The following is a 26922-nucleotide window of genomic DNA, read 5'->3' as shown; positions in this document are numbered from 1 at the left end:
CCAGTGCCGTATTACTATTGACCAAAAATTCCGAATTCCAGAGAACTGTGTTGCCTAAGTGTCCCTACTTTTGCGATGCTCCACCGGTAGGGGCTGGCCGTTGAACTATTGAATCTTTCCCCGAATGGAATATGCGGCCTCCGCGCATGCCGGGAGCTCCCTTCAGCCACCAAGTTTCAGCAATGCCAACATTTCCCGGTGGATTTCTATGCTCGCTGAGTCGCTAGCCCCTGCACACAGTGCAGATACTTGGGACTAGGCAACCCTATTACATGGACTGAACAATGGCTTTTACCGACGACCCAATTTGTTCGAATCGAGTCGAAGTGGTACCAGTGACTTGGGCAATATCCGGCGTGGCCGGTGTGGTACCAACCAGGCTGGAGCAGGCTGTACAACTTTGACCGACAAATGCTGAGTCAATTTGAATGCGCTACAGTGTCCTTCGAAGCGCATCTGGGTCGTTAGGATCTTGAACCCTCTCTATACAAATTTCCTTGTCATCTAGGTACGGAGTATCTATACAAACGTGTAATCTCCTCACAGTCACCGCCAGGACACTCCGTCGGACAATGATTTGCCACTTGCATTGCTTGAGTGGCTCATAATATCTCATAATTCTCGTCCGGTGATGCCGAAGTTCTAGGGGTAGAAAGCAAGCCCGCTCGGCCTCGATCATCAGCGGCACAGCGACATCGCAGCAAGAAAAGCAATCTCGACCGCAGGAGGCCAAACATTGCATGCACATAGCCGACATATCACCCCTTATTTCTCCAAGCCCAACCGGGAAGACGTCCATAGCCGTTCGAGGCCTTTCTAGGCTTCGCTCATGCACTTGAGTATGCATTTCACTCAGGTTGCTTTTTCTGATGTACCTGGGTAGTATCTAGCCTCCAGGTGAGTTCTCAGACCCAACACACCCAATACGACCCTATCGCACCACAGATGCCGGCACAATGTACACCCGCAAAAAAAGTTCCTCAGAGCCAGAGTCTCGCCCTGCCAGCAGGGTTATGCTTTTTGTACCTGGAACTCCCGGTCAGTCCACCAGCCGTAACCTAACTCTATCTATATATAGAGCGTTTGAGGCGGAATATCCTTACCGGAGTCTAGACTCGATAGCCAGCTAGGAGAACTGCATCCCGATGAGAATGTCGTGATCGTTATCCGTCGGACGCGCAGGCTCATACTCCGTACTCGAAGTCTAAATAGACGCATTTATTCCCTCACCTTGAGGTCAATTGAGGTGCCGAATATGGAGCACAAACTCGCCCGTGGGCTGAGCGGCAAAAAACACGACCTCAGGGTCTTACTTGACGCAAGGGGAAAGCCACTGCTCTAGAGAGATACAATAGTACTCAGATACATCCATCTCGCAGTACCTTCTGCATAAACCACATGCACATGCATAATGCACGGATCTACATTGCGTACTCCCCAAGAGAAAGGAGGCACGGGGAGACTGTCCGCCATAAAGACTGACTTCCGACTAAAGTCGAACGCAGAAGTAGTGGTTTCATCCGGGTTATCTAGGATATAGCCTAGCGTAAGCAGTACACCCGTATACAACTGTAAGTATACGGGGCCTGAAGTGGAGCGGATCGATACCCCTGTGGCACAGTTTAGAAGGCATGAAGTCATCGGCAAGCTAGAGGGCGACCCAACGAAGCCAAAGATTACGGGGTATGTCACCGAGGCACACGCAAAGCTACGTAGCTCCAGCTCCAGCTCTAGGCCGGGAAATGATGTCGTCCGGATTAAGCTGCGCCCGAGTGCCATGATGTAATGGTGGGAAAGTCACATGATCTTGTATATGGGCCCGGTTGGTAGTAAGATTTCTTTTCATACGCAAAGAGCGAGATTAGTCATGGAATGAAAATGGAAACAAATGGTTACTAGTTACTAGATTAAAGGACTAATCATTGTCTGGAGTCATTCATAAAGTGGTGATGTTACAGTTTGTCCCTGTCGCCGCCAATGAACCGTACCGTATCCGCCCATGACCTGGAATAAAACGCCGGCTGTGATGTTAAACAATGCGATGATGAGGAATCAAGAGAAAGCTTGATAAAGGATGGATCCGGAAAATTTAGTAAACCCAGACTATGGTCTTGAGGTAGAGACGCGCAATGATAAGATGTTGATGAGAGGAACGTGAGAGCATGCTGAGAAAATAATGTATAGGCCGTTAATATAGAGCGTATATGTTGGACTGGTACCACGAATCTAGTCAAAGGTCATGATTTTCGTTGCATTAACATGAGAACGTGACGCCAGCCTAAACCCGCAAACTAGGAGGAAAGAAAAGACATGCACCGGCATAGGCGTAAAGATCAAAAGTCCTCCTTCTATGAAACGCATAAAGAAGGACGGCTTCTCACACCGTAAAGAAAACGGAGAAACACGTAACCACCCGTTTCTATTCTTAGACGGAGGAGGTGGACAAGGTGAACACGGACTCGGCCGGAAGAACATCAAAACCAGTCCAATGAACCATTCCGAGCCGTAGGACCTGGGGTTTGGAGAAGGCAAGTAATTTAAAAGCCTTCCTCACCTGCTTGACACAGTTTGATCTCACGGAGCCATTCGGACTTCAAAATCTGAGACGAGTTGATGCGACGAGAAGGATTAGGGTCAAGGATGGAATAGACCACATTGCGACAACGAGCCTATAACAAACCAGTCAGTTTGGAGTTTTCTCTCCGGAATTAGGTCAAGCTTACCCGATGCAGGGTTTCAATGGGCGCATAACCATCCTCGTGCTTGCGACCCTCTAGGTAGCGTTTGTAGAACTCATCCTCGTCTTTGCGAGCCAGTTTCCAGAGATGGCGTCCCGTTCTCATGGCCATATATATAACACCGCAAGCCCAAATGTCAACCGCTCTGGGATCAAACTCCTTTTCGATATACTCTTCCGGGGCAATGTAGGGGGCCGAACCACAGAGACCAGCAGTCATATGGGCTTCTTTTTCCCATGCCATACGGAAACATTCGCCGTTTCCGAAGTCGGTAATCTTAAGAGCGCCGTGGGTGGTCAACAGGAGGTTTTCTGGCTTCAAGTCGCGATGAGCAACACCCATTTCGTGCATATATTCGACGCCACGCATCAGCTGTTTGAAAAGACAATCGGCCTCAGCAACCTCTAGCTTTCCTGCAGCCAGCACAAGAGTGTAGAGGTCACCGCCTGCGCAGTACTCCATCACTTCGCAGTAGTCGCCCTTGGCATCCTGCAGGAGGTCGAGCGTGTGGATAATGTTCGGGTGGCGCAAGGACGAGGAAATACAAAACTCAGAAGTCAATCGTTTCTGATATTTCTTGCTTGTTTCTTGCGGACGACGGCGGAATTCTTTAACAGCGTAAAGCTGCTCACTTTTGGAGTCTTTCGGGTCTACCTTGTGAGAGATCCTGACAATGCCGAAAGCACCACGACCGACAATCTCCTGACATTTGCCGTATTTATCAACGAGAGACGCAGTGGCGTTGGGGCCGCCTTTCTTGTCCGCGGCTAGCTTGTCCCGCTCGCTTTTAAATTGGTCGATCCACGTTGACATGAGTGATAGTTGCTGGTCCTCCGCATGATCGTCCTTCTTACGACCACCAAGCATATCCCGAAGTAAATCGGTCAGCTTCTCTTGCCGACGAGTGCTCTTCAGATGATGGCAATGGGAGTTATCCGGAAGTATCTCAAAGCGTTTCTGTGCGATCGATCCCTCCTTTTGGTCCTTTCCAGCGGGTTTGGCCTTTTTGTCGCTCTTTTCGCTCTTTTCGCTCTTTTCACTTTTCTCGGCCTTGTGGACTTCTTTTGTGGATGTTTGTCGGGAGGGTGCTCTGGAAGGAGGTTTTGATGGAGGTCTTGAGGTCGGCCGGGACTTTGTCCCGTTGCCATTGGCATTGGGTTTCCCGCCATCAGAACTACTGTCTGATAGTTCGCGCGACGATTCTGGCTCTCTAGGGGTTGAACGGCCGGTGCCCGTGAACATTCGAGAAATGCGATTTGCCATGGTTTGCTTGGGGGGTTTCACTGGATGGGGAAGCGCCGCATCCCCATTCAGGGCAGACAAATTCATGCCCGCCAAAGCCTGTGTTACCTGTCGTTCTCCATGGTCGCTAGAAATCTGTGAAGTGGCGGCGGAGGAGATTTGCGAGGGTATAGGGGAAACAGATGGTGGAGTCATGTGCGGTGAGTTATAGTATAACACGGTAGAAAAGACGAAGTAAAATTCGCCCCCAGAGGATGGATGGGAGAGTGCAATCGAGGAGACTCGAGAAGCCTACAGCGCAAGGCTGAAAGGCCAGGTAGGACCGAAGATGAAAAGCTGAGAGATGAAAGAATATCAAGAGTTGGAAGGGGAAAGGGAAAGGGAAATTATAAAAAGTGGTGCGCGCGGTGACCGAGTGGTTGGCCTGAGCCCTGAGGCTGCAGCTGTGACGGAAGACAGCCAGAAAAAATACAAAAAAATGAAAAAGACTCAGCGAGGCACGGAAGCAGATGGGACAAGTGGAGCTGCACAGGAAAGTCTTGGCTTCTATAGTCTTTAAATGGTTTTGGATAAACTGATCAGTTCAAGTCCGGCAGAAAGCAGGAGAAGCAGAAGAGAGGATGGATGGGGAGCAGGACTACGTAGTAAGGAAGGAGACGAGCAGGCGCGGTACTTGTATCTATCTGTCTATTATTAAATATGTAACTGCGACTATGACACAGCCGGAAAACAGGAGCGAAAAAGGCAGTTGAATTCGCTCTCTTGTGGGAAGTGGGAACCTTTTCATCATCCATTACCCACGGATTACCGCCTGCAGCAGGATCCCTGAAGAGGGCGAACTGGCTGACTTTCGAGGGAATCGTGGCTCAGAGTTACGTCGAGGCTGTCACGTACTGAACGAGGCCTGTATCTTACGACCAGAAGGAACCTTACGGTACCGCACTGCAGCTGCTGCGTTTCCGGAGTTGTCCACCGTGCCACACATGAGAAGCAACCGAGTGATCGACTATCAAATGACAGTCAGCTTCGCATCAGCAAGGTGGTGCGATATGCTTTGGATGCAAAAGTATCATATTCATTCGGCGAAGCACAGTGACCGACAATACCGATTATCAGCCACGCTGTACGCAGTGGGAACGGCTATGCTCTGAGCGAAAGTGGCGCCTTTCAGCACATTATTAATCCCCTCCATGAATTCATACTCCATATTTCCACCACTTTCCAGGTACATATTTTAACGGACGATACTATCAGCCTAGGTGGCGCGCGACGGTTTTCTCATCCGGGAAGCTCCGCATTTCAACGTCTCCATGAGGGGAGCTTAGGCTTGTCCTGTCAGAGGACTGTGCCTTAGAAGTCGACTCTGGGTCTACCGAAGGAAGCAAGTCGACTGATGCGTTGTTTATGGGGTAATCTATGGAGTACTCCATTTCCCATCCCGCCCCCATCAACTTATCAACAGCGGGTTATGGTCCTTATGGAACAATGGATGGTCGAGTCCAAACGCCGGCAACTGGAAGAAGGCGGACCCGAAAAACAGTCGGATGATGGCCCTTACTATTTTGGCGTCTTTACTTTGTACTGCAAGGATTGGATGGGATAATCGATACGGCGAACCAAAGGAATGGTTCTTGGTCAAGCTCACGAATAATTAAAGGCAAATTGAGGCTGTGCTTTGACGTTGGCGCACCGAGTCCGACCCTGGTCCCCCGCACATCATTTACAAGGGCCGCTAAGATTGGCAACCAACTCTCGGTCAGCTATAGATTGTGGCGGCAGGCCGAGAGAGCTTTACGCTGATTGCCAAGATATCTCATTCAGACATCTGAGGGGTAACCTCAGCAGGAGGGGTAGATGGCAAGCCATCTGCTTCGCTTCCTATCAACATTCAACAGGTATAGGCCTGTTACACGACTGGCTTGGGCTCTTTGTCCTCCCCAGGTGCAGCGAAAGTCTGCGCAGAATCAGCGATGTTTGCTGCCTATACGGCGTATACTTTGTAGCTCTTCGCCAACCTTGCCAACGATGAGATCTGCCCGGACTCAGCTCTTTGAGCTATTTGGGACCGTTTCGTCAAGGCTTTCTTCAGTTGAGTCTGTGATCAAATCATGAGTCTTCAAACGGACAAAAGGCAATGGATCAGGAAACTCTGAGCCATGCACAGTTCCCTATTAGGTTGAGGTCTAAAAGGATGTGGGGTTATCATGTGTCAGGCTCCGGGTGATGTATGAAGCTGTTCTCGTTGGCCTTGTGTGGATGAAATCGGAGTGTCGCAATTTGAATCCAAATGGGTAGTTCTATGATGATTCCCGCTACGACTCACGCGTGTCGCAAGCCCGCTTCGCTGTACGGCGGAGGCAGACCATTGACAGCCGAGCAATACCATGATTGGAAGGTGGATTACCCATATGGAGTACGGAGTATGTTTTGCTTGATGCGCGGCGATGGCATGTTTGAAGCACCAGTCGTGGCCGTCTCAAATCTCTCCGCTCCAGTTTACGGGAGAGATCGACTGAGTCTCCAGAACGATTCCCCAGACCTCGGCCGTTGACTAAACTACTAATTATTCCAGTGCGTTCTGCAAGAGCTCGAGGAACGAGGACTCGAAGGCAAAGCCCACCGGAGCTATGATGATGCTGTGAAACAAAAACCTCGTTTTTGACCACTGATTCCTCTTCGTGCAGCAGTGCTGCCATCTGAACGGCCTGCAGGCTACTAACCCCATACCGTTGGCCCGTTGGGAAGAGGCGGTTGTTCCGCACTTGACCGTCCCGAAACCAAGGTCGATAAGGTCGGATCATGGAACAGTTCAGGACTGCAGATTTGCACGAGGGATTTTTTCAAGCCAATCAAATCCGGCACAGATGGAGAAAGCAAATTGTGGTCCCGACCAGTTGGGCTTTAGCTGAAGATTCTTACTTTACGGTCCACGATGCTGCGGCTGCACTCTGCAGCCGCTGCAGTTCAACAAACAAAGTATCAGGCCAAGCAGACAATAGTCATTCGAGTGTACTTTTCATGGTTGCTGAGCTGGATGCATACCCTGGCTCCCACTGCATATGCAGGCTCATTATAGCCAATTGTCAGCTTGGCATCTTCGATAGGCCGAGCGGTCGAAACCGTCGAAATCACCCAAGACCATCCTGAGGTACGCTGGGCTCCGGATCAGAATGACAATTCGCATTATCAATTGCTAGGGCCTCCGCTTTCTCCAGACGGGGCTCGTGACCATACCCATAGAACTCGAATTAGTAGTACGTCAATTTGAGTCGTCTAGTGACCCGACCTTTACCCCTTCACATCAGGGGTCAGCAGCATAAGCCAGATGCCATAATGACATGGGCAGTACAGTGAAGTTAGAGTTGGCTGCTCAGAAACCTCTCTTTTGGAGATCCCTACGGAGTACTCTCAGAGCAGGTATTGCTGGCCACTTGCTACACTGGGAAAGAGCACGTTTATCCCAAGTTTACCCGGGGGCCTGACCCGCCGCGGAAAGATCCTTGTCCGTTATAGTTTACAAATCGCGTGGTTCGACTGTCTTTCCCGACCTGGCAAACGGACACGAACATCACCGAACTGACTTGAATCCTGCCCATCGTCGCGGTCGCAGAGGCGAATTGAATCGGTCCAATCCAGGAGGACAATCAGCGCACACACCCTGTAGGATTCGAGGATCGTGATGGAGTTGCGGATGGCACAGGCATGAGTGAGAACAGACGGTGAGACTGCACAAGGGCCAGGGCTCAAAACTCGAGTCGGAGCAGAGTCCAAGCTCCAAACGAATCTATGGAGTAGAGCCCACAGTGGAGGACTCGCGCGGAGCAATGAATAACAACGGAATTCCCGCCAGAGATGCCGGTCAAGCTTCGGCTTTACTCTCGGGCCAAGAGTCCAAGACTGCTAGACTGGACAGTTCACAAGCTAAAGGTTAAGGGTGAAACTGAAGCTCCTTATCTAACAAACCACCACAACGCGACCATGGCCGGGGAGGTCTTCCAGCAGGATTTCTTGCTGGTTTTACTTTTACCCTGCATGGTTGTGCTGCTGCAGCTGGCGAGCTCGGCTGTCAACTTGCATGAAATCGCTGGTCGCATATGCATAATTCGACCTCCTATGTCGACTTCGCTCTTGGATCCTGCTCCTGTTGCTCACCGGTAGATACACCGTAGAGTCATAGACAGCTGTCGCACTGGCATCGTTGGCATCTCGCTCTAGTTCTAAGGTAATATAGTGCGACGACCGGTATGCTATTATTAACATCAACACCACTCTGTAGGATCAAATACCCCTTGGCTTTCCTTCGGATCCGCTAGAGTTAGTAGACTACGGCATATCAGACTATCTAGTGTAGTACGATAGGGCTTTGGATGCGATTTGCAGAAATGGATGGTGTAAAGCTTCAAAGACAATAGCTAAGAAGACATTGCTACAGTGTACGATGTGCAGGAGCCTAAGCAGGGACAGCATAGCTACCCTCGACTAGGCGTTAGATCTACTGCATATTCCACAAACATATATATCACAAACACCCAAGCTGTATCTCGATCTACGACTCAAAACCTTACATCTATACAGCCCTCTCAGATTGCGATCGCGATGAACGTCCATCAGCCAGTTATATCCTAGAGATCTCCGCGAATCAAGATCACATCGAGATCATATCCGCAAACAACCATCTCGCAATCGCGGATTCATGGTTCACCCGTCAACCCTATGTCATCTCGGCACTCATTGACACCACCCTGACGTCGGCCTGAGGTCAACTTCGCCTCCTCGTACAAAGACGCTGGACTTGATCACAATGATCATGACGACCAGGTTGAGGACGAAGAGGCATATAAAACCGCCATCTGACCCAGGGATCTGGGCAGAGAGCAAGCACGTTTGACTACCTACCAAACCGAACCACACCACACCACATAAAACCAAAGCACCTCCATCAAAATAACGCACCGAATAATCACCATGTCTAACCGCGCCGAAAGACTCGCTGAAGACGCCTACGAGCGTGAGAACGACTACTCTGCCCCCGTCTCAGGCACCTATAACGATAGCTCCTATGCCCACGAGACCGGCACACAGGGATTCTCCAAGGGCATCCCCGTGCAGAGCGACGACGCGGACTACGATGACCCCATGCAGCCGCCGTACTCGAACACCAACGAGCAGCTAGGTACGTCGTCTTCTACCCTTTCCCTATCCTGTACCACCTTCTATCCCTTTGGTCATGTGTCGAGGAAGGCTTGGTTTGTGACAACTGCTAATGGTAATCCGTCTGTAATAGCTCAAGACGAACGCGAGGCCATCGACAAGTCCAACATCATCAGCGGCAAAGGTCGATCGCTCCGTCATTCAAAGCCCCAGGCTGCCACTGGTTACAGTGAGGGGCCGGACGAGGATGATCTGCCTCAGGAGGCATTCGAGACTGGACAATCCGACACTAAGCGGATTGTGTAGAGTTGGGGTAATTGAAGTTTTCTGTTAATGAAGCGGAAGCTTGGTCTCATTATGAGAAAGTGTATGATATGATATGACTGCTGTTTGTCATGAATGATTTATATGACTTTGGGTATGAACATGTTTGGTATGTTATATTCCTGGGTTGGTCCTCTTACCATAGTAGGCCACGTGAGAAAAGTAGCATCATGTACTGCAGTTCCCTATTGCGCAGAGGATGCATCCTAAAACTAGTCTCACGACTAGTCGTGCTGTATCAGGTGCGCCGCTCATTGGGTCGCTCGCTTCCCGATTAGTAATGGGTGTGCTGTTGCACGTCGGCGCGACAAGTCATGGCGTTCGTCACCAATGATGAATCGGCTCTAATGCTGCGATTGTGATGCGCTGACTAGCGACCTGAGAGCCTCAGTGGGAGTCGGATATTAGCCCGACAATGATTTATTGTATACTGGCGCAGCGCCGATTAAGCGAGAACTCGTGTCTAAAACTATTAGGACATATTAAAGCTTCGCACTCACAAAGGGTACGAACCACAAATTGTTCGAGTGACTGCTCGAAAAGCTCATTATTCACACCGACACCACCAGGATGCTCCGTAGGCGATAGCGGGTTCTTGACAACTGTTGAAATCAGCACGCAATCCTCACTAAATGGCCCAGGCCAATGTACCATATTCCACATAGAGATTGATATAGATCTGCTGCAACGCAACGCGCATACTTGGACTCTTCACGTCCGTAAGCATCACAAATTTGATATTCGTCGGAGTCTCGTAGTAGTGCAGTTTGTACTGGCTGGTGCGATAGGTCACGAAGCTGAAATTAATAGACGTCAATGTCTGGGTATCTTCAGTCCACCAAACATAAGAATCTCACTTGTCGTCCTCTCCTCCCAGTTTCCGCACCATATTTCGAAGCGAGAACACGGTTCCGAAGATCAGTTTCGCATCGTCGTCCGTTGATCGTGTCGATGAACCGGGAATGGAGGCGAGGCCGTTGGCCACTGTAGGAGCGTCGGAGGTAGGTCGCGAGGATTTGCCAGCGAGTGAGGCAGGCCGAGGAGCCCAGCGTCGTTTATATATACACTCCGCTGATAAACATAGTGTTAGCGATCGCGACGGAATCCGGGAATGGTTCGTCTTACCATGGCGGTCGAAGATGTAGAACGAATACACAACCATTGTGTTCAGCTCTCCGCCAAGTTATCGAGTCGGAGTTTCAAGGGTTACCTTTGAAGAGAATAAAGTATGACGCTAAATGGGATTGCCTGGATTGACAGCTGATGATCGATGGGGATGATGTCGATAAGGAGAGGCCTCTAATGAACGGGCGGTGAACGACCACTGTTTACATCCAGAGAGGAGCTCTATGTAGCTATCATAGCCGAGGCTTGGAAGTAAAATAAGAGCAGATGGATGTAGATTTTAGCTGGGGATGAAGATGACATTCCAAGTATAGAAAATCGCTGTTGTTGAACAAAACTTTGAAGCTGTCTTCCGTAATTCCTTTGATCCTTCCTCTGGCCCAGTTCCCACATCTTCTCCGACTGCGATATATTGAGGGTGGAGCGCTGCCAGAGATATCCAGAGCCGCCTGTTTCTCCCCTGCCACAACCCTCTTTAGCCTATTAGGTAGCTACTTCGGAGTCTACACCCCTGGTTGAACCCGAGTCTCGCACGCTGTAGGTGTAGGTGGCGTCTTATCGTGATCGCTGTGCCCCTCCACCTCCCTCCCCCACATTTTCTGACAGGCAGCCGGATTTCAGCATCGCGGCTCGGTCTCTCATCAAATATTTCCACGACTGCCGTTTGTATTAATAATCTTGCCGTTGACTTTCTGTCTTATTGCGTGCAATAATCAATGGCCGACGAGGATGCTGGCTCTTTGCAACAGGATGCCAGTCCAGGGTCCACTGTCCGTCCAGAGACCCAACCTCGCCCGACGCCAGCTCGTTATGCGTAAGTCCCTTTGCTGCTGACTCTATCTCAAGCATGTGCACTCTCATGGGTAGCTAGAAATATAGTAGGCTTACTCAAAACCCTGCATTCCAGCTCCACACCCTCATTTGAAAGCCCTCAGAGGCATCACCGCCGCAACCCGATAGCCCGGCGTCCCGTAAAGGTGGGCGAACTTTCTATCTTCATTAGCTTTTGGGTGATTCTCTGCTAAATGTAGATGCAGGAAACGCTCAATGCTCGGTCACAGTACACTCTTAGCCAAGATGACGGCACTGCTGAGCATAGAATCAACCAGTACGTGATCAAGCAGGAGATTGGCCGCGGCTCGTTTGGCGCGGTGCATATTGCTGTTGACCAATATGGAAACGAATATGTGAGCGCTGTTGCGTACTTCAGTGCTTACGCAGGCTAACCAGCTATAGGCTGTCAAAGAGTTCTCCAAGACACGTCTAAGGAAACGCGCAAAGTCGCAACTCCTAAGACAATCCCGAGGCCCAAGACGTCCAGCAGATGGTTTGAACTCTCCTTTGCATCGACAGGGTTCGGGAGTCGGGGACGAAGAGATGAAAAATGCCCTCTATCTGATCAGGGAGGAGATTGCCATCATGAAGAAGTTGCATCACAACAACCTAGTATCATTAATAGAGGTGCTGGACGACCCGACACAAGACTCGCTGTACATGGTCATGGAGATGTGCAAGAAAGGCGTGGTCATGAGGGTCACCCTCGAAGAGGAGGCTGACCCGTACGATGACGAGCGGTGTCGTTGCTGGTTTCGTGATCTGATCCTGGGCATTGAGTATCTACATGCGCAGGGGATTGTCCATCGCGACATCAAACCCGATAACTGTCTGATCACGAACGACGATGTCCTTAAAGTCGTCGACTTTGGTGTGTCTGAAATGTTTGAAAAGAACTCGGACATGTTTACGGCCAAGCCTGCTGGATCTCCTGCCTTCTTGCCACCAGAACTATGCGTCATTAAGCATGGCGATGTCTCGGGAAAAGCGGCGGATATATGGTCCATGGGAGTGACCTTGTACTGTTTGCGGTACGGCAAGCTGCCTTTCCAAGAGCAGAGCATTATCGATCTCTACGAGGCCATAAAGAACGGCCCGATCGCTTTCGAAGGCGAAAATGATGATGCTTTCAGAGATCTCATGCTGCGGATCTTGGAGAAGGACCCCGCAAAGAGGATCCAGATGGATGAACTGAGAGTATGTGACACGGCCTCCATTATTTTCTTGTCCTAACGAGGAGTAGGAGCATCCTTGGGTGACAAGGAATGGCATGGACCCTTTACTGCCAAAGAGCGAAAACATTGCCGAAATAGTCCCACCCCCTACAGAAGAGGAGATGAACTCAGCCATTACAAAAAGCTTCGGTCATGTCCTAGCCGTGGTATGTAAGGACGGTTCTTTTCGAGGATGAAGCTAACAGGAGCTTAGATGAAAGCTGTGAAGAAGTTTAAACGCCTCCTCGGACTGTCTCGAGCCTCCACACCTATACAAAGCATTCTAGGCCAGGAATACGAGGCACACTTTGTCGAACCTCCTATGGAAATGGATCCGGAGGAAAGTGTGTCCTTGCCAACTGCGACACGTTTCAGCAAGGCTCAAAGTCTGAACACGTATAATAGAACAGCCTGGGAGCGCGAGGATGTCATTAAAGGATACCACCTACGGCGACAGGAACCCGCACCTTATACGTTGCAAGATAACACCGACTCGGCTGCTGCACATACCTCTATCTTGAACAGACCAACAAGGCAAGACTCCGGCTCAATACGGAGCGTCAAGATGGTGGAAGACCCCATCGACGACCGGCAGTCACAGTCTCCCAGATTCACACTCTCACGCACTAGCTCAACCGCTACCAAACGCAGCATAGAAGGCACAAGGGGACACGCACGAGATCCGTTAGAAGAAGACTGTCCCTACTTGTTCATCGGGCCTTCCACGTTCACCGGCTCAGACCCAATAGATATCACGAGCGCCGACGCAACGCCCAGCGTCCTGAACTCAGATGTTCAGCCAATTGAGGAGGACGTGAGTCCGACATCAGACGAGGGCTATCCAATGGTGAGCGAATCACCAGGAGCCGCCGATTTCGACATCTACGAAACGGCGTACCGGAAGGAAGTCGAGCGCATCCGAGCCGATACACTCCCGGGAGAGGGCAAGGGCACCGTACCCATGGTATACCTTACTCGCCGTGTAGAAGGAAAAGACGAAGTGATGAGGCTCGTGAGAGAGACGACCATGAGTGAGCCCGCCCTGGGTTTGGGAAGGAGAGTGGCTGTCCCTCAGGATCGGGGCTTCGGCTCCGCAGTTAGCATGATCAGAGCCCAGCTGGAGCAGGGCCGACAGGAGAAAGAGAAACGGGAACAACAAAATCAGGACCTCGATCCCTCCACCCCTTTAGAAGCGCCAGGCCCAGAGGCTTCAACCCTGGAATCATCCACCATCATTGCTGACACAAATTCGTCATCAGCAGAAGGCCAAAAAGGCAGGCTGCGCAATCTACTTAACCGGGCCAAGCGCAGTCGAAGCCCGTAAATAACCCTGGAGGGCGCAGGGAACAACTACTTTTGTGATATAGATAACTTGGTTAGAATTGAATTACCAGCATATGAAACTGGGACCACCGTTTTGATTGTGAAGCTGCCGCAAAAAAGGGAACGTGGTGTAGACGTAGATCGAGAGTTTGACGCAGTTGCCGCTTACTGGAATAGAAAATGGCTCCTGTATTTGCACAAGTCTCTACAGATTTGGATTCTGTGCTCAGTTTCAAAGAAAGCTGAGATTGTACTCTGTAGTTCACATATATATGCCCCTTGCTGCTCCACAGCAGCAATCATGTCGAGGCCTCACTCAATCGCTAGACTAATAAATACATGTACATGAGATAAGACATTAAACTCTAAATCCGTGAAGCGAAGACTTTGCAAGAAAAGAAGAAGAAGAAGAAGAAGCAAGAGATAGCAATGGAGATGAGATGAGGCTGACTCCGAAACAAACATATGAAGAATGATTCATAAGCTCCTCCAGAATGGCGGGTCAACGCGAGTGGGAGATTCATCTGAAACGTCATGTTCATCATGCTTTGCTTGCGCTGGACATCTGAGCTGAAGATGGATGCTGAGAACAAATCAAGCCGTTGATGCAGGAGATCGCTATGGAAAAAGGGTAGGCGAAAGATCGTGGTTCATTAACTTAAGGCGTCATCAATCGGGCACATCGGGAAGAACTGGGAAGTGATTGGGGCGAAAACGCGCACAAAAATGTTATATGTCCAAGAAGGAGATTTTTCCGCTGCTCGATTGTCGGCCGTGGTCCGTAGTAAATCAGGACAATCATGTGGAGGAAGGGTAGACCAGATCAGATATGTCTACCCGGAGTCACCCAACTCGGGCAGATGTACCCTAGTAGTGGTCGTGGCCACCGAGATAAGTAATCGTAATCGCAGTTAACCGCCCATGCTGAAGGAAAGGCATTATAAGAACGGTCGATATAAGGAAAGAGAACACAGGATACAATTGAAATAATCATTGAGTTGAATCAGCCGGTACTCGTTGAGTATGCATAAATCGTGGCTTTTCGTCCCTTGCGGGAGAACATTATTCGTTTTGGTCCCGGGATGGGGCGCGTAGTAAGGCAGATCAATGCTATCTATCGCTAGTAATTGATAGTAGAAGCTCATTCGTCGTATCGCATCGAGATAGGAAAAAAGGACGCCGTGGCTTTTGTGCAATGCGAGAACTTCATTGCGTTCGTTTTTCAGCCGCAGTAAGAGGGACCTGGAGGTCCAGCGTGCGGGGTTCGTTTGGTTGCTGGGGAGAGGGATGAACGAGGCTCCTTTGGCTGCTGTCCGTGAAAGGAAGTCTTTCGGGAGCTGGAGGCTGGAAAGGTCGATCTGTAGTTTGTATGCGGGGTATACTCTCTCTATGGCTGAACTGCAATGCAGGAAATGTTTGTCTAGTGTCTTGTGGGAGCGGCGGCAGCTCTCGTGACACTGAACCAATTTGATTGGGCATAATCCGCATCCGCTCATCGTCGCTGGCCCCGGACATTGGCATTGGAACTGATGGCGGTTGCCCATAGTGCATTCCAGCTGGGGGTATAAGCGAAGATCGACTGCTGGGTTGGATAGTATAAGCAGGTCCGCCAGCTTGAATTATTGAGGGGCTGGTCGGTGTAGCTGGGAGTTTCACTTTCTGGGACCCGCGTCTGGATGGAGGCTGAAATGGCGCACCGCGACGTTCAGCCTCTGCCTTGCGTCGCTCCGACTCTTGCTTGGTTGGTCGACCCCGTTTTCGCGGGGGTTCACCTGTGCTCGGGACTTCCCCTGTGCCCGGGGATAGTACTGTTGACGCACCACTCTCACTGGTGTAGGACGCAGGACCAGCAGAAGGTCGGGGCTGGATTGGGCGATGAGCGCGCATGGGGTTGTCCGTCGAATATAGAGGGCGCTTTCCCACACTGCTGGTTGGATGTGGAAGGGGCATTGGCTGTTGCGGAGCAGTGGGATGTTGTGGATGCAGCGGTCCAGCACCTGGGTTGATTGGAGGCGCCAACTCATGGCACATCTCATTGAACGCTGATTGGCAGGAATTGAGTGAACGGCCTATGTAGGGTTTGTTTAGCTGATTCTCGAAGAGTCTATACATAAAAAGGCGAATCTGTACCTGAAGGAAGCGGGATATCAGCCCAGCTAGGATGGATATTCAATGCCTTGATCATGTGGATAAGCTCACGAGACGGGACGCCTCCTTTCTTCAGGATCTCGGTAAGCAAGACATTCTGGGTACTCGGTTAGCTCGTATCAGCTAGCTAGGAACGCGCACAGTGATCATCATCATCGATGTGGCTTCCGAAACATGAATTGACTTCGGTTCCGTACCTTCTCCTCCTCAGTCCATGGCCTTTCCCGTGAATGCGACATATCCAGCAGACCATAGAAGCCAAAGAGACCAACTCTTCTTAGGAGACAGGCAGCCAAACGAGAGTGTGTCTCTATATCCAGCTTGCTAGCAGGTATACAGAGCGAAACACGCGTAGCCGAGACAAGCACGAATATACGGAACAGAACGAATGTTGACAAGGTGGACACGATGTACCACCACAGCAGGGCTGTAATAGAATCAACGGGTAAAAAGGACAATAGATACAACAAACGTATGAGAAAGAAACAAACCACAGAGCCTCCCAAACGGAATAATGGTCTACACCAGTGTATCGACACGTGGTAGCTCAAAAAGGAATCAAGAAGCTGGCTGGCAGCACAACAAACGAAGACAGGCCGGAGTGACAGAAGTCAGTACAAAGATGCACACTGAAGAGGGAAGGGGCCAATTATTATGCAAGCGACAGTATACATTGAAGGAGGACAACGAAAGACGGGCAACTCCTCTAGAGGGCCTCGAGGTGGTTGGCAGCAGACTTGCAGGCAGAACGCACAACTATGAATGTGAGATGCGCAAGACGAGCAAAACGAACTGGGTCAAGTTGCAGTTCCTCCTACGCTTTAGATCGAGGGTACAAAGAATGGACCAGAGACATCGACAGGGAAACAACGTGAGTGGATCGTGTATTCGTGACCCTGGCCTCGAGAGGGACCGGGGAGTGTCGTTGCTGGAGACCGAATCGACGGCAGGATTAAGCACTATCAACAATGCACATTGCCACCAAACAGACGTGAGTATGAAAAGGGAATGATAAAGAAAGAACGAGGATGAGGGGAAAGGAAAAGCGAAGGAGCTTGAAGGACGATAGTAGACGACAAGGAGTGCTGTATCTTTCCCCAGAGACGTTTTTCTTAGCCAAACGGCCTCTCAAATCGGAATCGCACAGGCCAGAACCGCGACAGAAACCGCAGGCATGTGTCCGGAGGGCAAGGGGAAAGCTGCAGGGACTGTCGGCTGTTTCTCGTCCGTTACTGCTGTTCTCCAAAATTGCGGGAGAAAGAGCCACCGGAACCAAGACAAGACTTAGGAAAGAATAAACAGGAAGAAATAGGAAAAGAAATATTGAAAATAAAGTCTGCGGAGCCAACCAGGCTAGAGTGGATCAGGTTGTGTTCAACCTAGAAGAGAATAGTGTTTCAAAAACGATGGTTTCAGATGATTCCAGGCGCCCACACGCGTTCTGCAACGAGGGTGCAAAGGATCCGGGAGAAAAGCAAACAGCGCCTCCCACCGAGAAAAGGGGCACAAGGAAACTATGGATTATCCGAACGAAGATCTGAAAAGACCAGGAAGGGCGCGGATATAGGGGAAAGCGAAAAAAAGACTAACAATGCACAAGCTGAAGGTGGATGGGGTAGAAGAGCAGGGGGGCAGAACAACAGGGTGCGGCTACTGTTGTACTCCCTGACCAGCGGCCACGGTCAGAACGGGTAAGGGAAAATAATAAAAAAAATACAAACAAAAAGAGATACAAAAGCTAAACGCAGGAAATTCTAAATGGATAAATCAAACCTGGGTATCGACGATTGAGGAGCAGAGAAGCATAATTGCACCATCTGCACCATGACAGAAGACTGGATATGAAGAGCAACATAGAAGCTTGCCGCCAGGCTGCAAATCGCCTTTCTAGAGGGGCCGCAGGATGTCAATGCCCTTCGCAGAAAACAGCGCGTCCTAAATGTATACCACGGACCCAAGGCGATTGGTGATAGGTGGGCATTGACGCCCCCAGGACATTGGGTCAACGGAGAGGACAATCGGCATGTTTTAGGGACAAAGTTGCTAACTTGCTAGGCGTTTAGAATTTGGAAAGTGAGCTTCGGAGCCAGCTCCCAGATGCAGGTAGCGTGGACGATCCAACCCGACGCCAAATCCTTTTCTGCACGGTTTTATTATTAGCGACGACTGCTGCGCTCGCTACAGGAATTGCAGCGTCATGCATTGGCCCTATTGAAGATAGCGGGAATGCAGAAACGATGACTGGCAGAAAATGGATGGCGGCGGAGGTAGTTGATAACCGCTGGGTGGGGTGGGGGGCTCCGCAATAGACGCAGGCGAGACCGAAATCCTGGAGGCTGGGACTCTGGGAGAGGTCAACAACAATTATCTAGAAACCGTGGAGTCTTAGTAGTACGGAGTACTTTGGCTCGTGTCCCGGCTCGACCATCCGCAAGTTATGATTGGCTCAGGCTGTGCTCCGTAGCTCAAGCATGTCGTTGACTCGTTGGAGCGGAGAGTTATGATTGTCAAGGCAAAAAGGCAAGGCTCTACTCCGCACGAGTAAGAGGCCGCCGCAATATCCAGGTTGAAAAGAAACCAAGGCAGCGTAACCTATCAGTAATCCTGTTTCTCGAGATCCATGTCTATCAGATCGCCGTGTATGTACCGAGATTGTGGTCATGATTATGGGTATCCGCACGATAATTTTAGCCTGCGAAACTGTGAGGAGCGCCCAGAAAACGGGCGATTCGGCGATTCCAGAAGCCGTGATGCTACATCGACGGGGGACGTTGTATCAAGGCAAGTAGACTCAAAACGTTGAACGAGCCAACATATGGCCAATGTGTGACGGCTGGATCCGTTGCTTTTCCTCTGGAAATATATTATCGGTGGATATCATGTGAGAACGGAAAAGGAGATTCAATCGATGATACCCAGTCAATAATGGCCCATGCATGGGCGATTGAGCATCGGCATGCAGGAAGAAGCAGCGCCCCGCCTTTGAATCAACCGTCCGGGAGTAGCCCGGCAGGATGCTGCTGACAGCGTCAAAACCTGTAATCCTTCGCATGCTCAAAGGAGGCAGATACGAAGCATACTAACGGATGCCAACGACGCGATTGTTTGAAGGTAGACAGCTCATGAAGACGAAAGCTGTTCGGCTGGTCTGGGGAAAATGGAGAAGACTCCAGGGCTGTGGTCTGTGGACGGGAGAACTTTGGCGGAAGCTCCACGCTCCGAGGTCGAAGCCTAAGACGAAGGCCCACTTGGTGGTTCTCAGGCTCCCTGGCTCAGGTACCCGTGTCTGTTAATTCACGCTTGTACTGGACTAGAAAAACAATATAAGATCCTGCGAAGTACTCCGTACGACAGTCATCACTACAGCGTCTCGAGTTTCAAGTACCACAATGAGACTTTTGGCCTTGGTCGCTTTCTGTGCTACATGGCGAGACTGCCATCCCAGTTGATTGATGCAAAGTGCCTGCATTTCTGGTGTACATGCCATGATTTATCGAGATTCTGCGGTCGGAAATCGGATTTCCTTGGTCTTGATCTCGATTTTGGGACCAAGAACCACTGTTATCTTACCACGTATCCCGGTATTTTCATCTATTTGAGTTTCTTCTTGATCAACCTCGATAATCGCCGTCTGGACTGCTCTGGCGTACCCGTTCATGCACGAGCCTCCTCCATCTGGACCGTCGGCTCGATTTTTATTAACCCGATGTATGCTTCTGAGCCGTCCGGATCCCAAGTACCTGTCGACCAAGGTAACCCCATCGTTTCTGACACGGCGACTCTATACTGAAAAGACCAACGGCTATTCCTAGACCCCGAACAGCTGCACCTTCACGTCCCTCACCCGCTCATACGACGCCCGAAATACTGATCGGATGTCCGTGGCCAATCACTAACCGCCCAAAACCGCGCCGGTGGTGGATAGTGGTAACTCTGCCGCTGTCTTCCCTACATCTGGGCCCGTGGTCTCCGGTGTAGATTCGCCTCCATGCACATCCTGGTTGCATGGCGAGCTGAGCTGTCTTTATGATTCGGTACACCATGGTCATAATCTCTTTCTTCATGGGAACCATCAAGTGGTTGGAGGATAGAATTTGTCTTCCCTCCAGTTGTCGGCACGAGACGCAAGTTTTGGCTTTATTACAGCATATCCTCTCTTGTTAACCCGCTAATAGACATTAAACTGACAGAAGTTCTCGCTCTTTCCGCTCTCTAAGAGCAGTCGGAGTATATACCCATCAACCACAATGACTGAGATACCGTCCATGGCAGAAACATTCCGAATCCGATGTGGTTTGAACGATACGAAATTTTGCGGAGAATCAACTGCCCAGACTCCATCTGGAAACCGTAGCTGGAGTGCTACGTTAAAGTGCTATCTTTTGAGCTCCGTTGACCGTGATACTTGAATACTTTTCTAGTCCGAATGTGAGAACTGAAATCAGGTCCAAACTCTGCACATCACTATTCTGCTATAGAGTTGACGGCCAGAGTCAGACTTCCATCGTTACCTATAGCTGAAGATGCGTTGAATGCTAAGCAGGCTGGTCAAAATGACAACATGATTTTTCTTTTCGACTAGCTGGAGGATAGCACTTTGACCATTTGGTGTCTCTAAGACACTAGGCAGTCGTTCGCGTGGTGGTGCATAGAAAGCAGAGTATCCCTCGGAACCGGGTCAAGAACAGGAGTGAAAGTGAATGGAGAATGGGCCTTGCGGAGACAGTGAACCAGATGGACTTGAGATGGAGATGTATCCACGAAGACATGATAGAATAGATATTCATTATTGTCACTCATCCGTTACCTATTGACATGTCTTGGCATACCTACGGTGGACGGAGGCTCGACAATGATTCCTCTCCGGGCTCCCCCCTCACCACAAAAAACTTCTTACACCTCCCGAGGCACATCCTTGCGCAATCTCTCCTCGTCGAGGCCCACTACTCTATAATCCTTAACTTTTACTTCCACTCAACCCTTCTTCGCCTGAGATTTGGTCTTCCGGTTTGCGTTTGGGCCTCGACTCGAGTGTGCCACGCCGTCTCTGGCTCTGTTAGTTTCGCGCGCTCCGTCCGTGTCGTCATGTCAACTCATGACAACGCGGACCCTCAGTCAGAATCGGTTACTGATGCAGTTACTACGATGAAACTGGAGCAGCCCGACAATTCTACCGATGCTCCAAGCCCCAACGGTGGAGGGGCCACAATGAAGCCCGAAGCTCAAACCTCTTCGCCAGAGCCCGCAATAAAGGACGAACGGGCGACCCCCTCCCTAGCGAAATCGCGATCATCTTCGCAAACGCCGGTTAAGAAAGAATCTTCAGATGAGGCGGATATAAAGGAAGGGGCAGGGGACGATGCTTCTGGTACAGAGATGGTCGGAGGAGGCATCTCAGTCAAATTGGAGCCAGGGCAGCCTCCCAAGTTGGCCCGTAGCTCCTCACAAAAAGTTGTTTCGCGACCGCCACAGCTTTTCTTGGACTTGCCAGATAGTACGAAGGAAGCACAGAACACATTTGAGGTGATCGAATCGTGTCAGTATGCTAATAAATACATGGGCTATACTGAGCATGCTATGGAGTGTGATTGTGCGGAAGAATGGGGTGAGTTCGTCTTTTTCCTGCTGTATCTGTCTTGAAGTTTTTATTTTCATTTTTGCACTACCCCCGCGCTTTTCACCCATCATCTTAGAAAGGATCGAAGAGACCTGGCCTGGCTCTTCCCAACGACTAATAATGCTACTTCACATTCTGCCATGTCTGATCTAACCATGTCGGCCAGATTCAGCCAATGCCGTCAATCGAGCGTGCGGAGAGGACTCAGATTGCATCAATCGTGCGACGAAGATTGAATGTATGGGTGACTGCGGGTGTGGGCCAGACTGCCAGAACCAACGATTCCAGCGGAAAGAATATGCTAACGTGGCTGTCATCAAGACTGAGAAGAAGGGTTATGGTCTCCGTGCGGAAGAGGACCTGCGACCGCATCAGTTTATCTTCGAATACGTTGGAGAAGTTATCGGCGAGGGTCCGTTCCACCGCCGCATGAGGCAGTATGACTCGGAAGGGATCAAACATTTCTATTTCATGTCCCTTAGCAAGGGCGAGTTTGTGGACGCGACCAAAAAGGGCAATCTCGGACGGTTCTGCAATCATTCGTGCAACCCCAACTGTTATGTTGATAAGTGGGTTGTCGGGGAGAAGCTTCGCATGGGTATTTTCGCTGAACGACACATTCAAGCGGGCGAGGAATTGGTTTTCAATTATAACGTGGATCGATATGGTGCAGACCCCCAACCGTGTTACTGCGGCGAACCAAATTGCACAGGCTTCATAGGCGGCAAGACCCAAACAGAGAGGGCGACAAAACTCTCCAACGCGACGATCGAAGCATTGGGCATTGAAGATGCCGATGGGTGGGATACTGCCGTGGCGAAGCGGCCGCGGAAGAAGAAGATGGGCGAGGACGACGAAGAATATGTGGACAGCGTACAACCCAAGTCATTGGACGAGAGCGGCGTCACGAAGGTCATGGCGGCTCTTATGCAATGCAAGGAAAAGTGGATTGCGGTCAAGCTTTTGGGCCGCATTCAGCGCTGTGACGATGAACGGGTGCGTAATAGGGTGGTGAAGATGCACGGTTATCAGATCCTCAACTCTCAGCTCGCCATGTGGAAGGATGATTTCAATGTTGCGCTACAGATCTTAGACATTTTGGACAAATTTCCTCGTCTAACGCGGAATAAGATCATTGATTCCAAGATCGAGTTGACAATCCAACCGCTAACCAGCTGCGGGGATGAAAGAGTTGAGCAGAAGGCCACGGTTCTCCTGCAACTCTGGTCGACCTTGGAGGTTGGCTATCGGATACCCCGTATGAAGCGGGATCCCAACGCCGCTACGCCGACGGTTAGCCAATTCCACCGACGGGAGAACATCTCAGATGAGCGGCAGCAGCGGCCTAGATCAAGGTCAAGATCAAGGTCGATCGAGGCTCCTCGAGGACCAGCGGCGCAAAAACGAGGCTCCCAGGGACCAAGAATTCCACACCACCAAGGCCCTCGCCCATTCCGACGGCGTTTTGACCCCCTGCCGCAAGGATGGTTTGCGGCTGAGTCCAATGGCCGGACATATTACTATTCAGCTCGGGGAGATACTACCTGGACGCGCCCGACGAAGCCGGCTCCACAGCCGCTGCCACCGCCAAAAGAGTCAAGGGACAAAGCGCTCCAGAGTATCATTGATGGTATCATGAACGCAAAGGAGCAAACGCCAAAGGAGAAGACCGGCACACCTGCCACGCCTCAGCCATCCAAGCCCACGCCAGAGGGCAAGGACGGGCAAGAAAAATGGAGGAATTACAGTGAAGAAAAACAGAAAAAGCTTTACGAAAATACGGTGGGTATTCTCTGTCAACTAACCCGTGGACAAAGCTGACAAGTGTAGCTGTATCCCCACATCAAATACGTCGTTGACAAGTTCAAGCATAAGCTTCCGAAGGACGACCTCAAACGATACGCAAAAGATGTAAGTCTTTCTTTTTGGTTTTTAAATTCTAAATCTCCTACGTTCACTAACGCGCCCCTAGGTCGCTAAAAAGCTAGTCAATTCGGATTTCAAAAATAATCGAGTGGCAGATCCTACCAAGATTGACGATAAACAGCAGAAGAAAGTGAAAAAGTTCTGCAAAGAATTCTTCGACAAGGCTGTTGTGAAGCACCAGGCGCACGAGAAGCGCAAAGCTGAGAAGCTCGCCAAAGAAGGCGGCGCAGATAAGCCTTCAACGCCAGCAGCTGGCCAAAGCGAGGGCGACGAAGGAACACCGGATGTGAAAATATCGGACGACGAAGGTAGCCCTGACAGAGGAGGATCCGGTGGTCTAAAACGTAAACGAGACGACCTGAACGTGGGCAATGCGGACACTCCAGATGATACGCCGACTTCGTCTACAAAACGCCAGCGGTCATCAACACCACTGCCCCCTCCACCTGCCATGAGCCCCAACATCAGCGCGAACGACGATGACGACATGAGCGTCAGAAGCGACGAGCCGGACGACGCTGACGTTGATGCCGACGAGGTCGTCCTGGTTGGTAACCCAACACCACCACCTCCGCCCCCTCCACCTCCCCAGGAGGACATCGATATCCCGGATGCAGATGCAGACACAAACGGGCACGATTTCGAGGGATACACCAACATGAACCAGACCCCCCAGGCTCAGATCGGCGTCGAGGGCAATGTATAGATTCTTTCTTCTTCGCCCGTTCCACCATACTTTCTTTAATCTATTTAATCACGGCCTAGGATTGATCCAACAGTTCGTTCAAAAACTGCTCCTTTTCTTTTTCTTTCCTTTTTTTTTTGGGAGGGTCGTTCAGGTAGGCCCGGTCGGGTCGGCAGCATTGCATGGGGTTGGGGAGTTTTTCTGACTTTACATATCCACTGAAGCCGGTGTTTCTTTTCTTTTGTCCGCCATGCTTGACCCTTTGATTTTTCTATCCTCGTCTTCCATTGCTATACTTCATACTCTATCCTACCCTTCCTCCTGCCATCAACCGCTATATTAATCACCGAGCTACTCATCCTTTCCTTTACCTTCCACCATATATCGTCTCGGACAAAACAAGGGTACATTGCATGAGACCTTGGTGTCCTCATAAAGAGTCACGCAAGGCGGCGTCCAGGTCGTTTTCTTTGGGGTTCTTGAATCTTTTTTTTTTTTTTTTTTCTTTTCTTTTTGCTTGTATAACTAGCTACGCTACCTAACCTACTTACTTAACTACCTACCGATACCAAAATCAATACCCGGAGAAGGACGGAAAAGTACGGCTACACATTTTCTTGCCTGCTTGCATATTTACTTGTGTCATTTAGGTCTGTACCACCTAATGCTCCGTATTTCCATTTTCATTGGCCCTCAGCTATAACCAGGCATAGTTGCCGTGCCAGTGTGCATAAACCCCAACTGAATCTGTACATAGGTCTGTCTAGAATATATACCTCATAACAACCAAATCATTTTAGGATATTTCGGGTGCCGCTTGAGATGATTGCGGAGCATATAGAAGAAACCCTACAGAGCACCTGCAGGGAGCCAACGTGCCAGTGATAGTGGACGAATAACGCAGTTCAATATGTGTGAACCTTGCTGCAGCCGAGACCCCGGACCCTGCATTGCAGCGGAATCGTCTAAACCCACTCAAAGATACATCACGGAACTGAACAGTAGTCCAAAGAAACATCCATCCGTCCATCAAATATGTACGTAACTAACATAGCGCGGCGTAGCGGGCGTCAAACAAAAAAAAGAACAGCATCAGAAGTCCCTAAGAATCTCTCACTGGCAAAAACAAAGAGAGAGAGAAATCTAGTAGAAACTCTCAACGATACTATCCTTATTCGCAGCCCCCTGCCCAATACCGCCAGGCCCGTTCTCGCCAAGCCTAAACACACTCTCGATAACGCTGAGCTCTGTCGCCGTCGTATCGAGACCCGTCACAGCAAGCCAGTCGTTGACGACGAGACCGGCGCCAACAACCGGGGAACCGCGGTTCACGGAACCAGCGACGAGCGGGACCTGGAGGAGGGAGGAGAGCTCGTCCTGGTCGCGGATGGAGGTCTTGGGGTGAACGATACCACCTTGGTTTGAGAGGGCCATGTACGAGCCTGTGAGGACGTTGTCGGCGATCGTTTGGCGGAAAACTTCGACGCCCAAGACGTCGGCGATGCTGGGTGCTATTGTTAGCCAGGTATTCTGTTTCTGTTTGGATGCTGGGGAGGGAGAGGGTGCATACATCTCCTCCGTCTCGCGCTCCAAGTCGGGGTGGATGAGTGCGACATGGTCGTTACAGCAGATGACGTTTCCGAGCGCGGACAGGCGCTCCTCTATGCGTTGGATCTTGACATCGTCTGGCAGCGTGTTTCGCAGGTGTTGCAGTTCTTGGTCTGTGGTTGTTGTGGGGACGAGGAAGCCCTTGCGGTTTCTGCGCAGCTGTCAGTGAACGTCCAAAGATGCATTGGGGTTGGCTGTTGGAGCAGACGCACCCTGCGGTTAAACGGCCGATAATGCGAGTTCCTGCGATCGTGGCATGACAGATGGGGATAACGTCTTGGAGTTCAGCTTCAAATACACTGTGGCATACGTGAGTAGGGGCGTTGATTGAGTTTTCTGTGCGGATTTGAAAGTGTACCTGTAGAAGTTTTCCGAAGCACCGATGGCCACAACGGCGTATGAGTTGGTTAGTCGAGAGAAAACGCCAACTCTGTTATTTTGTCAATTTTGAGCAGAATTTAATGAAGGACGGGTACGCACTCGTTGGAGTTCTCGAATTGAGCGCGGACAGCCATGATTGAGGATTTGTATGCGCGGAACTGAGGGGAAGAGATCTTCTAGTGACGGCGGGGTATGCGGGACAAATAATATGGCACTACCGCGCGTAGAGTGAGGAGGGAGGAGGGAGAGAAGAAAAAGGGGGGTTAGGGATATTCGCAAATCAAGATGAGGAATTCTCTGGACGACGGACAGAGAACAAAGCAGGTAGATATACCACAGGGCAGACGAGGCTCTGGATGGAGTAAAAATATGGACTTTGCACGAAAAGCTTGCGCCACACATCCGCACCGCCCGGTCTAGTCCCGATCCGGCGGAGCTCTCGAGTCACTCATGCAGTCATCCCGCTCCGCTTTGTCTGACTCATTATGAGCCATCCTGATATCTCACGTAGGGCAATAAACATGATGAAGATGCAATCAAAATGTCTCATTATGTAGTACAGAAAAGTAGCCTGACCAACTCCGTGTCCATGCTAATCCCAGAATA

The 26922-nt window shown here is 50.4% G+C and overlaps 9 protein-coding genes across 9 annotated transcripts; 4 read left to right on the top strand and 5 right to left on the bottom strand.

Annotated features, from left to right (window-relative positions):
• Nucleotides 1-1839: 1839 nt before the first annotated feature.
• Nucleotides 1840-4649, bottom strand: BDW74DRAFT_158534 (serine/threonine protein kinase SAT4). Its single transcript, XM_073725331.1, has 2 exons — nucleotides 2724-4649; nucleotides 1840-2669 (listed from the first exon to the last, which is right to left on the bottom strand). The coding sequence occupies exons 1-2, from the start codon at nucleotides 4173-4175 to the stop codon at nucleotides 2538-2540; spliced, it is 1584 nt and encodes a 527-aa protein (XP_073581151.1). The 5' UTR covers nucleotides 4176-4649; the 3' UTR covers nucleotides 1840-2537.
• Nucleotides 4650-8945: 4296 nt separating this feature from the next.
• On the top strand, nucleotides 8946-9437 carry BDW74DRAFT_180920 (uncharacterized protein; the record flags this gene model as incomplete). Its single annotated transcript, XM_073729866.1, has 2 exons — nucleotides 8946-9153; nucleotides 9265-9437. The coding sequence occupies 2 exons, from the start codon at nucleotides 8946-8948 to the stop codon at nucleotides 9435-9437; spliced, it is 381 nt and encodes a 126-aa protein (XP_073581150.1).
• A 231-nt stretch (nucleotides 9438-9668) lies between these two features.
• Nucleotides 9669-10715, bottom strand: BDW74DRAFT_63776 (TRAPP subunit BET5). The gene is made up of 5 exons (XM_073733349.1): nucleotides 10581-10715; nucleotides 10313-10526; nucleotides 10107-10252; nucleotides 9969-10057; nucleotides 9669-9918 (listed from the first exon to the last, which is right to left on the bottom strand). Exons 1-5 carry the CDS (start codon nucleotides 10615-10617, stop codon nucleotides 9901-9903), a joined length of 504 nt encoding a protein of 167 aa, XP_073581149.1. The 5' UTR covers nucleotides 10618-10715; the 3' UTR covers nucleotides 9669-9900.
• A 554-nt stretch (nucleotides 10716-11269) lies between these two features.
• Nucleotides 11270-14097, top strand: BDW74DRAFT_158528 (putative calcium/calmodulin dependent protein kinase). The gene is made up of 6 exons (XM_073725330.1): nucleotides 11270-11394; nucleotides 11488-11557; nucleotides 11618-11767; nucleotides 11817-12611; nucleotides 12658-12795; nucleotides 12843-14097. The coding sequence occupies exons 1-6, from the start codon at nucleotides 11297-11299 to the stop codon at nucleotides 13950-13952; spliced, it is 2361 nt and encodes a 786-aa protein (XP_073581148.1). The 5' UTR covers nucleotides 11270-11296; the 3' UTR covers nucleotides 13953-14097.
• Nucleotides 14098-15011: 914 nt separating this feature from the next.
• On the bottom strand, nucleotides 15012-16475 carry BDW74DRAFT_63740 (putative AT DNA binding protein). The gene is made up of 3 exons (XM_073733348.1): nucleotides 16297-16475; nucleotides 16082-16196; nucleotides 15012-16020 (listed from the first exon to the last, which is right to left on the bottom strand). The coding sequence occupies exons 1-3, from the start codon at nucleotides 16336-16338 to the stop codon at nucleotides 15158-15160; spliced, it is 1020 nt and encodes a 339-aa protein (XP_073581147.1). The 5' UTR covers nucleotides 16339-16475; the 3' UTR covers nucleotides 15012-15157.
• Nucleotides 16095-17468, top strand: BDW74DRAFT_158524 (uncharacterized protein). Its single transcript, XM_073725329.1, has 2 exons — nucleotides 16095-16196; nucleotides 16297-17468. Exon 2 carries the CDS (start codon nucleotides 16614-16616, stop codon nucleotides 17109-17111), a length of 498 nt encoding a protein of 165 aa, XP_073581146.1. The 5' UTR covers nucleotides 16095-16196; nucleotides 16297-16613; the 3' UTR covers nucleotides 17112-17468.
• Nucleotides 17469-18428: 960 nt separating this feature from the next.
• BDW74DRAFT_158523 (uncharacterized protein) lies at nucleotides 18429-18895 on the bottom strand. The gene has a single exon (XM_073725328.1). The coding sequence runs from the start codon at nucleotides 18759-18761 to the stop codon at nucleotides 18546-18548; it is 216 nt and encodes a 71-aa protein (XP_073581145.1). The 5' UTR covers nucleotides 18762-18895; the 3' UTR covers nucleotides 18429-18545.
• A 2289-nt stretch (nucleotides 18896-21184) lies between these two features.
• Nucleotides 21185-24348, top strand: set2 (SET and WW domain protein; the record flags this gene model as incomplete). Its single annotated transcript, XM_073729865.1, has 4 exons — nucleotides 21185-21704; nucleotides 21883-23498; nucleotides 23547-23627; nucleotides 23689-24348. The coding sequence occupies 4 exons, from the start codon at nucleotides 21185-21187 to the stop codon at nucleotides 24346-24348; spliced, it is 2877 nt and encodes a 958-aa protein (XP_073581144.1).
• A 902-nt stretch (nucleotides 24349-25250) lies between these two features.
• On the bottom strand, nucleotides 25251-26706 carry BDW74DRAFT_63699 (translation initiation factor 6). Its single transcript, XM_073733347.1, has 4 exons — nucleotides 26416-26706; nucleotides 26294-26365; nucleotides 26148-26234; nucleotides 25251-26086 (listed from the first exon to the last, which is right to left on the bottom strand). The coding sequence occupies exons 1-4, from the start codon at nucleotides 26448-26450 to the stop codon at nucleotides 25471-25473; spliced, it is 810 nt and encodes a 269-aa protein (XP_073581143.1). The 5' UTR covers nucleotides 26451-26706; the 3' UTR covers nucleotides 25251-25470.
• Nucleotides 26707-26922: the final 216 nt, after the last annotated feature.

The sequence above is a fragment of the Aspergillus multicolor genome (assembly GCF_047715735.1).
Source record: "Aspergillus multicolor strain CBS 133.54 unplaced genomic scaffold BDW74scaffold_24, whole genome shotgun sequence".
In the NCBI taxonomy this organism is placed as follows: domain Eukaryota; kingdom Fungi; phylum Ascomycota; class Eurotiomycetes; order Eurotiales; family Aspergillaceae; genus Aspergillus; species Aspergillus multicolor.
This window is presented reverse-complemented; position numbering and strand designations above follow the sequence as displayed.